Genomic DNA, 18593 nt, shown 5'->3' with positions numbered 1-18593 from the left:
TCACAGCGGGCTGTTGATGCTGTAGCATGCAGTGCCAATCTTTCATTGCTGGTCGTCGCTGTTGGTCTAGGTGGCGCAAAAAGTCAGATTCACCGGAGCTTTGCTGTGGTGGGCAGCGTGGACAGCAAGATCATAGTGTGAATGGGGTTGTTCGTGGTCACAAAGAGCCCAAAACATCAAGATTTCTCCCTTTCTTCAAATAAGAGCTCAAGTGATGCCACACCAAGGGTCGAGGACCTGGAAGGTAACTCTTGGGGATCAGGAAGAGGCTAGCAGGGCTCCTGCAGGTCCTGGTAGATCCAGTTGCAGCAGGCCAGCTGGGCAGTTGCAGAGGAGCTCCTGCAGCTTGTTGTGTCCCAATAGCTCAGAACAGGAGTCTCCAGTTAGCTGACTTTTGGAGTCACTCAATCTCTGATGATGGCAGCAGGTACTGTCTTCCTTCTCGGCAAGCAGGTCAGGCCTCAAGAAGCAGGGTAGTCCTTCTGGCAGCATTCTGTAGTATCCAGAGGACCATGAGTGTACTAAAGAGTGGGTCTCATTTTTATATGTCCCAGCCTCCCCCGTGGCCACTGTCATGCCCGACTTCATTCCGCGCCTGGAGGCGCTTTAAATATGGGTGTGGGCTCCCGCAGCGCGGGACGCACGTGCTCGGGCCAAGCGCGGGCCCATCTACGCCCGTCTGCGGCCGGAAGAGGCTGGCCTGGGCCACATCTCTTGGATCTATCAACGGAGATGCAAAAGTAAGGAGTGGGGTTGGAAGGTCAGGGAAATAACCCTTATCCTCACTGCTGAACTTTGTACTTTGCACATTGAGAAGTCACATGCTTCATTTAGATGGGGAGAAAGAAACCTATGCCTGCACCAAAATGCACAGAGACCACATTAGACGGCTTCCTACAGAAGGCCGTGGGGGCTCTAACAAAGAAATTGAATCGGCAGAACGCAGGCTCTCGCTGGCCCCATCACCTCTAGCTGCAGACATGAACACACACTCTGCCCAGTCTATCCCTCTAATAACTGTAGAGAACCCCAAGCGAATAACATCTGTAACTCCCCCACTCGGCACGAAGAACCCACAATTGCACTTTCACCCACCATCATTATCCTGAGCCAGGGTCCCCTGGGTGGAGAGCCTAAAGGCATGGACACTGTAATACCAACAATTACAGGGGAACAAAACGCGGCCGGGGCAAAAAGGAAGCGCATCGATCCAACAGGGACTGAACAGCGGACTTTGGGTCAACTGCCCAGAGTAAAGAGGACAAAGCAAAACCCCCCTGTCTCTGTGGGACCCCGAGGGGGAGGTGGGCATGTAAAGACAAAAACTCTGTCTGATGTGGACATGGTGTCAGCCCGATTTGGGAAAATAGTGTCAGATTCACTGGAGCCTATCTTATCCCGACTGGCCTGCATAGAGGAGCAGCTCGGCCAATTACTGTCGCCACCAGGGTGCCTGGCAAAGCAAAGTGGGCTTAAGGAAAGGTGTTCTCTGGGTAAAGGCCTGGTAGAGAGGGGAGAAAATGCTACCCTTAGTGTTCCCGAGAGCGGGAAGTCAGAAATAGACAGACCCATAGCTGCAAGTGTAGAGGCCAATATATCGGTTCCTCACCGGGATAGGGTTAACTGCACAGATCCTCAAATAGTGCCGCTAACTCAGGCAAGTGGTCAAGGTAGGACGGCCAACAGTGAACAAAGGGAATCTAACCCCCAAGCACTGAAAGGTATCATAGGGGGAGCCAAGGGAACAAGAAAAGGCCCAAGATGGGCATCGAGCAAACTCAGCAGGATGATATCATACTAAACCTCCCGCCGGAGTGTACCTCCTACACGCTGATCCTGACAGGGGTCCCACATCCTCCACCAGGTCACTGCGAAAGCTGTCAGAGCCTCATTAATAAATCTGCCTATTGGTGCTACAGTAGAATACAGCCCCAGGTAAACTGGCGCAAACACATTATAATTGCAAGGCGGGTGTGCTGGCTAGGGAAAACACAAAAAGATAGAGAAGGTGTGGTCCTGAATTTTAATGATAGGAGGTGGGCGGACCTCGCCTTATGTCATCTTAGAGACTCCCCTTTGGAGCAGATACAGGCCCGCCCACTAGGCTTCTTTTATCCTCCCCACCAAGGGGGCATTATGTCTCACCCGTGTTTTGAGAGTATAAACCCCCTTCCTCAACCCCCCACATGGCTTTATCCTAACCGCTTTGTAGCATTGTCTGGTTTAACAGAAATCGATTGACTACCCTTGGACCCATATAGCTCAAGCAAGTTGTTAATGACAGGAGGGTTAACCAGGGAAGCCCATCATTCAGTGGACAGTACAAAAGGGAACAGGCTGGGGACAAACTACTTGGATCACCACATACATAAACCACCCAACACTTTTATTAGCAACAAGGAGCTGGTGACTGGGGATGATCCACCCTGCCCCTCGTCTTCATCTAATTCAGGAAGGGGGGGGGTCCGGTTTGGACTTCGCGATTGTTAGTAACAGGAAGGGCCCAAGTATAAGGCCGCACAAAACCTGACCTTTTAGAATTCTCTCATGGAACATCGCAGTTATCCGTTCTGAATTTGAGGGCGAAATGTGGTTAAAGTATGCAAATGCTTTTGACATTATCTGCACCCAGGAAACATGGTCCAGGGAGAATATTGAATTAGATGGCTACTGCTCCCTCAGTGTTCATGCAATCGCCTCACCTGCAGGGAGAGCGAAAGGAGGACTGGTGACCTTGATCTCTCTCAAATATGGGTCTATCAAATTAAAGTCTGTTATTAATTCACCATGGTATCAACTGATTTTGATTTTTAATTTGTTTCAGGTCAAGACTCTTTTAATTAACTGGTACTACAATTTTTTGATCCAAATAGATGTGACATTATTGTAAATCTTAAGGAGGAAATTGACAACATCACAGGGATGTGGCAGCCCCTGTGTATCTATTGGGTGGGGGATTTCAATTGCACTTTATGTCGACATAGCTCAGACAAAGTATGTGGGTTAACGGACACTGAGGGTCAACCACTGATGCATTTTATACATACTCCACTGGGAGATGCCTTAAATGATATTATCATTGTGAATGATTTTCTTTTTGTTAACATATTGGTCAGTAACACAGACATCCAATATCCCACCTATATGGGCAGAGGCAGGGAAAGTGTTATTGACTTTATGTTAATATCCAGAAAAGCTGCCTTCCTGGTAGACAGTTTTGAGGTGGAGCCAAACGATGCCAGCGATCACAACTCCCTCACTGCCTCCCTACATGTATCTGCCCAGGAGGAGGAAGGTGATGGGCGCCTCCTCCAGTATAATTCAAACCAAGGGGTGAGAATGAAATGGAACAAGATAAACCCCCCCCCCCCCCAATTTGAGGAGAGCACTGTAAAAGCAAACTCAAGCTCCATCTTGAAATGCCTCGATCATGATTCCCCCCCCCCCCCCCCCCCCCCCGAAAATGGTTATACAGGGATCTCAGGAGCTTTGCAGGGACGTATCAAGAAACCTGACGAATCCATTAGTAATAAGGGAAACTAAGGGGACTAAATGGTTCAACACTGAGTGTACAAGGTCCCAAAAAGACCTAAAGAAGGCACTACATACAAGCCCTTGAGATAAAGCCTTAATCAAGAGCACAAGGCAGGCTTACAAGAGCATAGTCGCCCAGATGAAGCAAGACCTGAGAAAGTTGGCCTGGGAGGATCTAGAGCGAGCAAGCTCCCTCAAAGATTCTAAGAGCTTTTGGGAGGTAATAAACCGCCCATTATTTTCAAAAGAATCAAGGGGAATGGTCTCATTAATACCAGGGAAAGTGTGGGAATCGCACTACACAAATATATTCAAACCAAATGGTATCACTAGCCAGGAAATAAGTCAAGACGCCTCATTAAATCCAACGACTGCACACCATTTGAGCTTCTCCCTTTCAGTGAGCGAGGTCGAGGATGCCCTCAAGAAAGGGATTCACCTAAAAGCCCCAGGGCCGGATGGGGTACCTCTTGACTTATTTAAAAGCAATATCCAACTCTGGGCACCCCTCCTGACAAATGTCTTTAGAGCAGCAATAATTGGCCCTATCCCAACATCATGGAAAGAGGCCATAGTGGTACCTGCGTACAAAAAGGGAAATAAGAAAGACCTGGCCTGTTATAGGCCCATTTCCTTAATTGACGCTACGGTTAACGTGCTGGGGAGGATCATCTTAGCGCGCCTTGAGGCCTGGGCAGATTCCAAAGGGCTTATGTCCCAAACCCAGTATGGTTTTAGAAGAGGTAATGCGACAAATGAACAGTGCCTCAACTTGGCCTTGATCATGGGCAAGTATATGAAGGCAACGATGGGGTCAATCCACCTTGCCTTCATGGACTTATCCAGTGGTTTTGACACGGTCAACAGGGGCAAACTGTTGTCCATGATGGGGGAAATGGGTTTTGAGTAACCTCTCATCACCCTTTTGCGTAGGTCGCATGCGTCCACTACGGTAGCCATACGATTCGGCCCTGGGGAAGAGAGGACTGGGCCCATTGTTTCTATGGAGGGAGTTCTTCATCGGTGCATACTGGCCCCCTTTCTCTTCCTCTTGTACACAAACGACCTAGAAACAGCCCTAATAGATCAGGAGTCAGACAGGGGCAAACCGATTCCGTTGTTGTCATATGTGGACGACACAGTTTTAATGGCTTTAACTGCTAATAGCTTACAGAAGTCCCTGAATGCTTTTACTGATTTTATGTTAGCTTTGGACCTAAAAGTTAATTTTACCAAATCCTACATCATGGTCTGTGGTCCTAGTCACACTAAATCTAGAATATTTATTTGAAAGGGCAAGATAATCGACAAGGTCTCCAATTTTACTTACCTGGGGAATGTTTTTAATAATAAATTGAACTGGGAACATCTAGGGTGCAGAACACTAGCCGTGCTGTGGAAGGTCTCTTTCGCTTCGCATGTAAGTTGGGCCACAGGCCAGTAGCGGAATTGATTACCTTATGTAAATCAAAATGCTTGTCTATTGCCAAATACGGGGCGGGAGTATGGGGATACTATATAAGCACACAACTAAAAACGCTTGAAAATACGTTTTTAAAAAGATTGTTGATGATCCCAAAAAGCGCCCCCACAGCATGCTGTCACTCTGAGGTAGGGGTGGATTTTATTGCTGACCGGATTAATATTGCCCCACTGATCCTCTGGGCCAATGTCTGGCTGTCGGAAGACTTAAAGCTCACAATGGAAATTATTAAGGATTGTATGACGCTGGATAATGCCGAGGCTATCCCATGGCTCCGCTATGTGAAAGGAAAATTTAACTAAATAGGCCTAGGGCACTATTATGATTATCCTGCCACTATAGATACAAATATGAAACCGATTATAAAAGATGCATATTGTGGTAAGCTTGATAATCGCCGGCGGCAAGCAGGGCTGCAACCTCATATAGATCGGCCCCTTTTACATCAACAATTTTACTTGTCTTTTACCACAAATGCGCAGTTCAGATTTCTTCTGACTAGACTTCGGCTTTGCACATTGCACTTTTTAGTGGCCTTTCCCAAACAGGGTGGATTGTGCAATAACCTTACTCCTTGCCCTTGCAATGACTCCGCACAACAAAGCACCTTGCACTTTACCCTATTCTGTACACTATACAAGGAACCAAGAGCACGGTTCCTTATTAAATCTTAAGACAAACTCACCCATGCAATTACCAGGAGGGTTTTAATCGCCTATGCCCCTTGTCCAATGAAGCTATTTGCACTGCAGTATTACATTTTATCAGTATACCACTTTTAATAAGGAAACTGTATGAAATGTAAATTAAATTGGTGTTTCCTTTTAGAAACTTGAATTTTAAATTTCTTTTATAAACTGTGGAGTATTTGAGTCAAGTGACATTTTATTGTACTAATTCTAAATGTAAATTTTATCCATTTTGTATGTATGTTAAACTTTTATGGTTTATTTAAACCGAATAAAGTTATTCTTGACTTGACTTTAATTCCGACTTTTACCATTAAAGAGGATTTTAAATTAAAATTCTTTAGACTGCAAACATGAAATTCCTACCTGCTCCCAGCCACAAGTCATCACTTATTAAATATAGTATGGTAATTCAATGTTATCCTATGGGACAGGTAGGCTTTGCAATAGTGAAGAACCAGTTTGAGAGTTTTCACAACCAAGATGTATAAAACTTAAAAGTACATGTCCAACTTTTGAATGGCCACTCTGCCCTATGCGCTTTTAAAGGCTCCCATAGAGGTGACTCATGTATTAAAAAAGAAAAAAAAAAAGGTTTAGGCCTAGCTAAGGTTTTATTTTGGCAGGTCGAAATGGCAGTGTAAAACTGCACAAAAAGAGGCTGCAATGGCAGACCTGAGACATGTTTAAAGGGCTACTTAAGTGGATGGCACAATTAGTACTTCAGGCCCAATATTTAATTTGCAGGCCCTGGGTACATGTAGCCCCACTTGATTAGAGACTTATAAGTTAATTAAATGTGCTGATTGGGTATAAAGCAATTTTGCCATGTTTAAAGGAGAAAGCACACATACTTTAGCACTGGTTAGAAGTGAGTGGTATAGCGCAAAGAATTCTGAAAGCCAACAAAAACAGGTTCAGAAATAGGAGGGGTGAAGGCAAAACGTTTGGGGGGTGACCCTGCAGAGAGGGCCGGGTTCAACAGCTCTCTATGCTGGAATCAGTGCTTAACTGACTAGAAGACTTCAGACCATACAAAACTCTGTGGTCAGGCTCACCCTCAACCTCCAATCCTGCACTTACTATCTTGCACCTCAAAGAGCTCCGCTGGGACCCCATTCCACAAACACGCATTCTTCAAACTTCTAATGCCCACTTTGGTCTGCTTCCCATCTTGGACCTCCGGATCGTCAACCGCTTCCTCCGGAAGGAGAAGTTCAAAATGCTGACTCTGGCTCAGGTCTTGGCTGCCCTCAACCCTGGAGACTGGATGGTAGCGTTGGACTTGCAGGACGCATATTTTCACATCCCCGTCCTGCTGGCCCACCGGCGTTACCTGCGGTTCACGGTAGGCCACGAGCATTTTCAATTTGCCGTGCTCCCCTTCGGCCTTACCAGCAATCATCGGGTGTTCACGAAGGTGATGGCGGTGGTCGCAGCTCATCTGCGCAGGTTAGGGGTGTCGGTCTTCCCCTACCTTGACGACTGGTTGTTGAAGGCGGGCTCACCCCAGGCAGTCGTCTTCCACCTTCAGACTACGGCCGACCTCCTGCATTTGCTGGGGTTCTCCATCAATGTGCCAAAGTCGCACCTGAGTCTCTCTCAGAAGTTCCCCTTCATAGGAGCGGTTCTGGATTCGACGCGGTTTTGGGTTTATCCTCCCGAGCAGCGAGTCTGGGATATTCAGGCTATGATTCCGATCTTTCAGCCTGTATCCCGGGTTTCAGTCAGGATGACCCCCCGGCTTCTGGGCCTGATGGCCTCCTGCATCCTGCTGGCGCGCCATGCCAGATGGCATATGCTGGCTCTGCAGTGGGACCTAAAGTTCCAGTGGGCGCAGCATCAAGGCAACCTGTCAGATCATGTCCAGATCTCGGAGGGCACTGCATGACAATTGCAGTGGTGGTTCACGAATTGCGATTGAGTCGATGGCAGATCTCTCTCCCTTCCCCAACCGGAGCACACAGTGGTGATGGATGCATCCCTCCTGGGATGGGGAGGCCACTTGGGGGAGGCGGTGATCAGAGGACTCTGGTCTCCGGCGGAGTCCCGGCTCCATATCAACCTTTTGGAGCTGCGGGTGATCCGACTTGCACTGAAGGCATTCCTTCCCTCTGTCCGGGGAAGTGTGGTGCAGGTGTTCACGGACAACACCACCGTCATGTGGTATTGCAACAAACAGGGTGGGGTGGGGTCATGGACCCTTTGTTAGGAGGCTCTGCGCCTCTGGACATGGCTGGAACATCCGGGCATTACCTTGGTGGTTCAACACCTGGCAGGTTCACTGAATGCCAGGGCGGACGAACTCAGCTGCAGTTGCTTGATGGATCATGAATGGTGTCTGTACTCGGACATGGCGCAAGGTCTCTTTCTGCAGTGGGAAGAGTCTTGGTTAGATCTATTCGCCACCGAAGAGAACGCGCAATGTCATCAGTTCTGCACATTGGAATTTTCAAGGACGGCACTCGCTCGGCGACGCTTTTCGTCACAAGTGGAGTTGCGGTCTGTTGTACGCCTTTCCGCCTATACCACTCCTGCCCAGAGTGCTGAAGAAGATTCGGCGTGACCGGGCCCAAGTCATCCTTGTGGCACCGGATTGGGCACGAATATACTGGTATCCCGAGCTACTCAGCATGGCAATCGATCCCCGATCCATCTGCCTCTTCGGGTGGATCTTCTGTTGCAGCAGCAGGCGACGGTCCTCCACCCGAACCTGTCAAGCCTCCACCTCCATGCGTGGAGATTGAGCGGCGACAGTTGACGGCTTTCGATCATCCTCCCTAATTCTGTGATGTCATTCTGGCAGCCACTAAGACGGTGTACGCCTGCCGGTGGACCAAGTTTTTGGCGTGGTGCACAGCTAAGGCTGTGGATCCCCTTTCTGCCCCTCTTTCCGAAGTACTTCTGTTCCTTCTTTCTTTGGCCCAGCAGGGCTCTGCTCTGGGCACTATCAAGGGTTATCCTTCGGCCATCTCTGCCTTTTTACGGCTTCCAGATCAGCCTTCTCTTTTTAAGTCCCCGATTGTTAACCGTTTCCTAAAAGCCATTATGCACACGTTTCCTCCTGTGCCGTTCATAATGCCTCAATAGGACTTTAACCTTGTCTTGATATATCTGATGTGCGCTCCCTTCGAGCCCCTTCATACTTGTTCTTTGCGTCTTCTCACTCTCAAGACGGCTTTCCTGGTAGCTATCACCTCTGCCAGAAGAGTGAGTGAGCTCCAGGCTCTTTCTTCCAAACCTCCTTTCCTTTCTGTTCATCCGGACAAGGTGGTTTCACGGACCCGTCTTTCTTTCTTGCCAAAAGTTGTCACGGCCTTCCACAGCGGGCAGACCATCACTTTGCCTACCTTCTTTCCACATCCTTCTAAAGAGGAAGAGAGGCTCCACTGTTTGGACCCAAAACGTGTGCTCTCGTTCTATCTCGCACACAACAGTTCCAGGTGGATGACCAGCTCTTTGTTGGCTACGTGGGCGCCAAAAAAGGTCGGGCCGTGCACAAACAAACCATCTCTCCGTGGGTCGTTCTGTGCATCAAAGCGTGTTAATCCTTGGCTAAGAAGGAGCCTCCGGTGGGGCTGCGTGCCCATTCTACCAGGGCGACGGCAGCCACTACTGCCTTGGGAAGCGGCTTTCCCTTGCAGGACATTTGTCAGGCAGCTACGTGGGCCTCGCTGCACACGTTCACCGCGCATTACTGCCTTGACAGTCAAGTCCGGAGAGACGGCTTCTTTGGCCGTTCTGTACTCTTGTGTGTGATCTTTGTTCGCAGACCCTCCAACGGGGTTGGTTTTGCTGGGGTATCTATTCTAAGGTAAGGAATCGATCACAAACGTGTCTCTTTAAGTGGCACAAGTTACTACTTGTGTAACGATATATCTGTAAGAGACATTAGTTAGTGATACATTCCTTACCGCCCCACCCATCCTCCCCGTTCTGCGAACAGATTTCTAGGGTTCAGGTCATCCCCTTTCAGGGCCCTAGTTTCATGGCACCAGTGGTCAGTTTCTTGCATGGCTCTGCGTTCCTGGCGCCGAAAGTCGTGTACAGAGCTGATGTCAGCTCGCATGGGTGGCGCCTAAGTAGTCTCCGTGTTGTCATCGGCACATACGACGCCTACGACGGACGCGGAGCCGCACGACGCCACCTACTGACGCGCTGGGGTACTGCTAACGAAAAAACTTTCCGGATCCAGTCTGACACCTGGGGATTATTCTAAGGTAAGGAATCTATCACTAACTAATATCTCTTACAGATATATCATTACACAAGTAGTAACTTGTGCTTTAATTCCATTCTGGCAGTAGCATTCTGTGTCAGTTTTAGTTTCTGCATAGTTTTTCCAGGGAGTGAAAGTTACAAAACATTACAATAATCAAGTCTTGCTGACACAAATGCATTAAGAATACAAATTCTTTGTTTATGTTACAAAGATCTATTATTAGTTTCAGAATTCAGATTTGTAAGAAGCATTATTTAACAACAAAGTTTACTTTATTACCCAGCAGTGGCAGTTGCCGCATGGTAGTTATAGTATGATGAAACTTTACAAAGCAAGTCTTATCCATCTCCGCTTCTACCTGAAAAGTTTCAGGATGATCCATCTAGTGGGGGCTGAGGGGAAAAAAAGGGGGTGGGGACCAGGACGCAATTTTCCATTAGGAAATGAACTGTAAAACTGCAAAAACTGCTAAACTGAACCAAATTTGGCAGAAAGCGTGCTTTTTGGGTCTCACTTCTTGCCCAGTACAAATGTTCACCCCTACCTATCCCTCACTCCACTGCCTACATACAGTACCCCAAAGTGTATTTTATTAGTTACCTAAAACATCACTATTAGTAATAGGATTTTCTTAACAATCCTTTTTTCTCCCCTATTTAGAAAAAAGAGAAGATTCACCAAGGAAATTCTATGTTACCTACATAGACCCATCCATCTATTGTTGATACAGAATCTATGGTCATGAGATTAGATGTAGCATGCTACCTAAGCCACCTTTCCTACATCTGTATGCTGAGGTCACTCAGAAAAAACCACTTTAGAGCTTTAAGAAATAGCAACCTGCTTCTGTGCACTCTGAATATTTCCGTGCGACAAAGATCTCCCCTCTTGTGAAATTAATGGAATGTCTGATCTTCCTTCTCTTCCCTAGGATTGCAGGGATGATGTTGGTGGGGCACAGAATTGTGGAATGCTTGGTATTCTAGTGAAAACAGGTATGATTCTTGTTGACATAAAATATTTGCATATTGCTTCAGAAATTGGAATTATAAAATTGATACAAGAACTAATGATTGTCAAAGTACATGGTACAGCATGGATTAGATAGAAAAACGTAAAGGCATTTTAGAATTCATGTAGGGCCAGCTTCTACGGTTTATACATTCTATTTTTAAATATATAAGAACATTTAATTTAGCCGAACAGTTATTTCGTGTGTAGTACATTGGGAACCTGTATTCTGGGCCAGTATTGGCATTTATGAATTATGATAGTTTTTAGAGAAAATACTGGACAGAGGCCTAGAAAGAGGGTTTGTTTGGTGAAGTGTAGATGCACTTACCCATTGAACTGCCGTCCAGTAAGAAGCGTGAACAAAATGTTAAAGTTAAAAGTCACTGCACAAAAGCAGTCCTAGTTTTTCAAAGCAAACCAGACATTCCTATGCACATAAAGCTGATATCAGATCATGCTTAAATGGAGATGGCAGCAGTAAAGGTAATCATGCTAAAAGTAAGCTGAGTCCAACACTTAGCGCTACTATCTTCTAAGACTAGTACCGCTGTACAGCAGCCAGAATACTCTTACTCTTAGTATTATGAGTATACCATACAACATGCCATTAGTAAAGCATCACAGTACCTTTCGGCAGTCTGGGAATGACTTTTCATAGCTCCCATAGTCCATCACAGATTGGAGTCTGAGTCAGTTTGAGGAGATGGACTGCCCACTAGAGTGAATAATATTCATCTTTATCTGATGAATGTGCCAGCATTCAGGGGTTGAGAGTTTGAAAGGTAAGACAGGAGAGCTGTACCAAATCAATGAACAAATCCTCCTGGTCGGTACTCAAGCCAGTGACCCGTTGGATGTACGTGTGCGGCGGAAGCAAGTACCTGAACAGGAAATGTATTGCATATAAAGGCTGTCTGATATATGTTCTGAGATCTGTTTTCTTGCAAGTATGCCAATATATTGGGCTTTACGATCTATTTTCGATTTGAGCCTATAAAAAACAAACCAAAATGACAATTCATTATTCAAACACTTTGGAAATTGTCATAACTCTGAATATATGTTAATATATGACCTAAACAGTTATTTTGAATTTTGTGGTGCACCAAGTGGTTTGGACTATGTTCTCTGTGGCATCCGTGCTCAGTGGTTATTAAGTACCTTATTTTAAAGCATTAATTACATCTTTAATCATTGTTAAAGTTATCAAATCAAAATGTTTTAATTTGGTAAACCATTATACCGCAGAGAAAAGCATAGGATTGCTGTGAGAGAATCTTACAAATGAACTCTCAACTTTTTCAAAAATGTCCCCCGCATAGCTGTCTCAGACATATTCATTGATCCATTCTTTCACTACATTAATTGAGCTGAGATCTTCAAATTTCAAAAGGTAACCCTTTCAAGGCTTACATATACAGCATAAAAATATAGAAATGTAATACTGAAGAAAGAAGTACTACCCTCTGTTTATACCTTCTGAGATGCCATGTGTCTTAAAGATTCAAAGTAGATTTTGTGTTTTTTTCACTCTGTGAATCTCCATAATTCTCTTTTGGTTCGCATTTTTTTTGTACAGAAGTCATGTATTTGAATCCATATTTATTTATTTTCCTCGCTTTTGTTGCAGGGAAATATCGAGAGGGTGATGAAGATAAAATTGATCCCGCCCCCTATTTAATATGTGACAGTTTCCCAAAGGCTGTGGACCATATACTAGAACAGCTGCAATAAGGAGAACAAATATTTCTACATGTAGAACCTGGACTTGTATTAGAAATGTGCCACCTGTGTGGATACCACATCCGCACAAATAGATCAATACATTCTAGAAAGGAACATTTTTCTAAAATCCTTTTCTGTCTCCATAATCCGTAAATGCTGTGACTGGGTATGTATTTATGGTTAGTGTTCTGCATGTGATAACTCTGGTCATATTGGAGAAATGGGACATAGAAAGATAATAATTGTATACCGAATATATTATCAGCTGAAGTCTTAGGCTGATGGTGTGCTTCATTATGGAGATCAGGTTAATGTGTTTTCTTTAAGTTTGATAATGTTATTTATTGCAATTTTACAATACAAACTTCACTCAAAGCATGATTGATAGAGAACTTTAAAAAATCTTCTTACCAACCAAATAAATATAACAATATGTGCCTAGTGAATTGTCAAGGCTTTGAGACAGAGGACTTGCATCCCAGTATACAGACTCTGTGCAGGCACAGTGCTTCAAAAGCTCCTACCACAACTGGACGCCTCGCGTATCCTTCTATCCCCCAGTGGGTCCTTCAGAATACCACCTCTAGCATCAGACAAGGAACTTTAATGGTTGCAGTGGTCTTATTGGTTTCTATTGTTTTGTGCAAAATCCAACTATTCACATCTATATTATGAAAGTTGTGGTAATACATATATAACAGTACTGATTACATAAGACTAGCTTGAGCATGTAACCTTTACTCTGTAGTTCTTAGTCCACATGGCCTTTACTCTTCAGTTTTTACTCTGCATGTGCCTTTACTCCGCATGTGCCTTTACTCAACATGCCTTTACTACACAGGTACTTTTTTTAGAGGTAAGAGATGGGTAGAAGTTAAGGAGATATGGGTAATTTTAGGGTTTAGTTGGTAGAGGTGTCGGAGGGTCTGGATGATTTTAGGTTTTAGAGGTTAATAGAGATAAAGGAGGTTAAGAGTGCATTTATGAATAAGGGATCGGTAGAGGTAAACGGGGTAAAGGTGATTTTGGGGCTAAAGAGTGGGTAGAGGTAAAGAGTGATTTTAGGTTTAAGGGGTGGAGAAAGGGAAAGAGTTGGGCTTGGGGGAGGGTTATCCAAAAAAAGTATGATTGGAGGGGTTAGCCTCCAAAAGAGTAAAAATGCAATATAAAAGGGGGGTTTAGGGCAACACCCCCTGCCCCAAAAAAAGAATAAAGGGGGAGTTTGGGGGGGAGGGAGCAACCTCTCCAAAACATATAAAGGGACATTATACTTGTGTGTAAATGTCAGTTAATACATACCATTTGAAGCTAACAAAACCACTGAAATTCTGCAGTTATAGTTATCTGAAATAACTAGAAATTGTGCCCTAAAATAACTATATCTTGTGCCCCCGCCTTGCACTGTGTTGCCGTCAATGATGTTAGTTCAGTTGTCATCATAATATTATCAGTGATGTCACAGAACATGCCATAGGCACTGTACTGGGAGGACACAAGTTATAGTCGCTTTAGGGCACAAGTTAGATTATTTCAGATTACTATAACTGGTGAATTTCAGTGGTTTTGTTAGCGTAAAACAGTATGTTTTAACGGACATTTTCCCTTTAGGCTTTTTTTCAGTGATTTCCAAGGTTTAAAAAAAATGTAAAGTAAGGTATAATTATAATTCCTAACTATAATGTCACTTTAACCTTTGTTTTTCCCAGTAAATTTTGTTTTTGTTTTTACCGTAAAGTAATATTTTATTACCATATGTCAATCCCACACCACACATGGCCATTGGCAGGGCCTCTGGCCAGGTCCTGCATCCGACCCATCACGGGCAGCCAATTCCACTGCCGGGCACGGCCTTTGGCAGCGGCATGGTGTGTTTTTTTTTTTTTTTATTCCACTGGAATTAGCGAGGCCCCCTGCACACCTTTGGGACTCCTGATGGAGTCCAGGGGGCCTCACTGGCTCCTGTAGGAAACCCGCGGGATCGCAGAAACTGATTTTTTTTTTTTTTTTTACATTTTGGTCCAAGGTTGAATGTACCTCTAGCCTGCCCCCTTATGCTTCATGTTTTTATATTCAGGACACAGGGACTGAGTCTCCCATGTCCTTAAATGAACGCCGCAACTTTTCTCTTCAAGCTGCGGCCAGCCAATCACAGAGTGAGCTCCCGCTGGAGTTCACAAGTGCTTTACGCTCCCGCAGGAGCTGGATGACTGATAGAATAAAAGCCCTCTCCGCCACTCCTGCCCCTCTATTTTTTTGAAGTTGCCTCTCTCAAACTCAACCGTTCAGATATTCAAAGATTTTGAACCAAAATGTTCTCAAAAACTACTCAACAGATTACATCAAATCCCAAAAAGCGCGCTTTAAGGACTTTGATCTAGCCTGCTGCCAAATTTGGTTTAATTCCGTTCAGCTGGTTTTGTGCTATCACTGTTCAATTTCCCTATGTAAAAATGAATGGTGAAATTGCGTTTTGGGATCCATGTTTTTTCTCTGCCCCTCTTGATGGATCACCCCAAAACTTTCCTGGAAGGAGCTGAGGACGTGAACTTATTTTTTGAAAGTTTCTTGATGATTCGTCAAATGGTGGCAAATTTATTAGCAAACCAAAAAATCAATTTCCTATGGTAACTAGGTCCTAACTATAACCACAGAATGGCAACCAGCACTCTGTGTAATTAATTAATTATATATATATTTCTATTAGATAGATAACGATAGATATCTTCAGCTTGCCTGTTTACTGATCAAAATCAGGCACCAGCACGCTTGGTCTCACTTTTCAACGGATTTTATTGTGGCCTCTGGTGATGCGTTTCAACCGCTTCTGCTGTCTTTCTCAAAACCAAGTAAGTTGCCATATTGCTTTCTTTTTAGACTAACAACAATGTTTTCGAAAATTAAAGTGACAGTGCATGGTACATTTTTAAAGTGACATGGTGCAATTCTATAAGTGATAACAAAAGTGGTAACAGTTCCTTAAGGGGAAGAGGGGGCCGACAAATGCTCAACAATCTAACTATGGTTGTGAGTCATTAGTTATTATCTCCAAAAGGACGATTGTGTGTGCTCAGGGTGGGGGTATACCTCCTATTTTGTTTTTGTGCCCTCACACACTCTTGCGAGTGTAAAGCATCATCATTGGGCGGTGCTCCTCGTGGGGGTGGCGCTGCAGTCCCTCACGGGCCCTACGAGAGGGCTCTTTGTTAGAGATCTTTTGAAGGAGGTGCCGTATTTGTGTATGTGGGTGTGTGGGCCAAAGTGGTGAGAGTGAGTGATAATAAAATTACCTATTGGTACCTCAATGAGTTTGATGAAAGGTCCTCAAGGTAAATTAAAACTTGTAATCTGGTTTGGAAACTCTCCTTTGGACTAAATAGAGGGGAGGGATTAGTATGGTCCCACCTGCTCTCAAACCGTGAATGGAATATGTGATGTGTTATGGGTATGTAAAGGTCGACATGTTTCGCGCAACCTGGTGGTCCTAGTGCGCTTCTTCAGTACCGTGTGTCTAGAGAGGGGGTAGAAGGTAGGAGTCAGGGAAAAAAGACACCCTATACTCCCACGTCAGCTAAAGTCAGGATATGAAAGACGTCTCTGCGTCCCAGAAACGTGTTGTCCGTGTTCTCAATAAAACCGAACCTGAAGGAGACAGAGAGAGGACAGGAATCCACCATGGATGAGCGTGGGATCAACAAATAATGGTGAAAGAGAAGATAGTAAAAAAAAAAGTGGGGGGTTATTTAAAAGGCGCTGACAGTACCGTAGTGGCATGGTTCTGTCGGTAATTTAAAGTGATAAAATAAGCTTGTTCGAGGCGTTAGACTACTGGGCGAGGTGGGAGTAGAGTGCCCGTCTAAAAGAAATGGAGCATCCACAGGAGGCAGACTGGGAGTACAGAGAGGCAAGTGTTGGTAATGGAAAGGGTCCTCGAGAACCAAAGACCAGATAGGCGAAGGGGCAATCTCAAGGGCAAATATACGTATGTTAAAAATGAGAGGGGGGGGTTTTGGGTGTAGGGCCGTTATGTAGGCACTGGGTGTATATATGGTCTAGGAACATCCACATAGAAAAGTTAGTATGTGTTGCAGCGGTAACGATGGCCATCACAGAGGCGAGGGATAATGATAGTGTGAGGGCTGGTTACATGAAGGCTGGGGCAAAGGTTGCCAAAACCATTGTGATGTGCGCGGGCTAAAAATGCGGGATTGACTTGACGTGTCCACAGAGGAGGGGGAATGGAGAACCCGGTGGCAGAAAGGGTCCCAAGAGGGTGTTAGCGGACTGAGTCAGCACCGGTATTCGATGTAAAAATAGCCGGGCCCGTATCAAGAAAAATTATTCAGAGTTACCAGATGTACGCTGAAGGCCACTGTCAAAGGGAACGCGCTAATTAGGGCGGAGAGGGAAAACTGCAGTGCCGGAGGAAGGGGAACAGGGTGAGAAGTACAGGTAACAGAGGGATTGCGGAAAAAGTAATAAAGGTATATACATCGCATCGCATAAGTGTGACAAGGAAGGTCAAGACATGAATCAGAAAAAGCACGTACCCTCTCCTAAAGCTTAAGGGGCCGCAACAGCGTAACGTCTGGCAGCTGGGGGAGGTAGCTAAATAAGAGGATAATGCAGTGCTTAAGAGAACATCAATCTAACATTGGATACAATATTTGGGCAAGACTTACCATGATGTGAAAATCACACCAACTCACCGTGGCTCCCTCGTAGAGGTGTCCGTAAACCTGTCGCTCGATCAGGTAACGCTGGTGGAGAATACTTCCTCGGGCAGTGTTAAAAAATGGGACGGGACTTCTGCGTTGGTGGGAGGGCGGAAGCGCGATGATGCAACGCGCAGTGACGTGTGCAAGGGGAGCGGTGCATTCCTAGCGGCCAAATTAGAGGGGATAAAAAGAGTCTGAAGGTAGTGTTCTGAATATTCAGTAAACGGACAGAGGCATATGATAAGTATGGTCAATTTATGCGCATATTCAATTGTGAAATTAAGCGCATAATGCAAACAGATAGTTATGTTTATTAGCGGACAATGACGCTGAAAACGTACTGAATGCTCGACATGAGAAATTGTCGGTCATCTTGAAGGTTGTCAGGGAGTTCAAAGGTTTGTACCTGACATAAGGGTATAAGTCCGGTCATGGTCCTCAAAAGGACTGAGCTGGATGTTGTTATCAATAGTGTGGGGATTGTCATATGATGATGGGGTCTGAATAGGGGGAATAACCTTACAGCAAGGTACTCATCCTGTAGTCCAAAAATTGGATGCTTATACTATCAGGGTGGGGTTCGATTGTTTAGTGTGTGTACACATGAGTATCTCGATCTGTTTGGCGAGTGAGGCACGGGATAGCTATGATGCTGGAATAAGATTAAAAAATAAATAAAGAGGTGCAGACGAGTGTTGCCGCCTTATTTTGCTTCCCTTATTGAAGAACGCTGTAAATTGATAAAACAGGCTGGAAAGTTTCAAATTCACGAAGGAATTCATGGTGCAACTTTTGTCCTGATGGTGGTCTCGGTGATTTATCTTTCAATGGTGAGACCGAAACGTCGACGCTACGACACTTCTTCTATATAAACAATCATCACTTGACGCTATGAAAAATCATACTTGTTTGAACCAATTGAATTGAACATATGGCCAAATGTGTATGGCTCATATCCGTGTGTAAAAAAAGTGTCTTTTACTACTGCTTATGTGATCTAAAGTGAGACAGTAGTGTTATGCTGCCATTCATGAAATGATAAGTGGATTGTTTCATTACTGTACTGAATGAAATTATTGAAATATAGCAAATGATTTAAATTTCGATAAAATAATTCAAAAAATGAACTCGGGTCATTTTGAAAGTTTCTTCTCTTCTTTTTTGAGTTCTTAGAAATCATGTTCACTATGGTGACTGTTTAAATAATCAAT

General features: G+C 44.8%; 1 protein-coding gene across 3 annotated transcripts in view; it reads left to right on the top strand.

The window, feature by feature from the left end:
• Positions 1-13104, top strand: part of HDHD2 (haloacid dehalogenase like hydrolase domain containing 2) — a 216232-nt gene extending 203128 nt beyond the window's left edge. For all 3 annotated transcript variants that reach the window (XM_085629453.1, XM_085629444.1, XM_085629462.1), the window contains exons 6-7: positions 10860-10923; positions 12573-13104. In XM_085629453.1, coding sequence (XP_085485579.1) covers positions 10860-10923; positions 12573-12676 — 168 coding nt within the window. In that variant the 3' untranslated portion in view covers positions 12677-13104. The remainder of the gene's footprint in view (positions 1-10859; positions 10924-12572) is intronic.
• Positions 13105-18593: the final 5489 nt, after the last annotated feature.

This window comes from Triturus cristatus, chromosome 2_1 (assembly GCF_964204655.1).
Source record: "Triturus cristatus chromosome 2_1, aTriCri1.1, whole genome shotgun sequence".
Taxonomy (NCBI): domain Eukaryota; kingdom Metazoa; phylum Chordata; class Amphibia; order Caudata; family Salamandridae; genus Triturus; species Triturus cristatus.
This window is presented reverse-complemented; position numbering and strand designations above follow the sequence as displayed.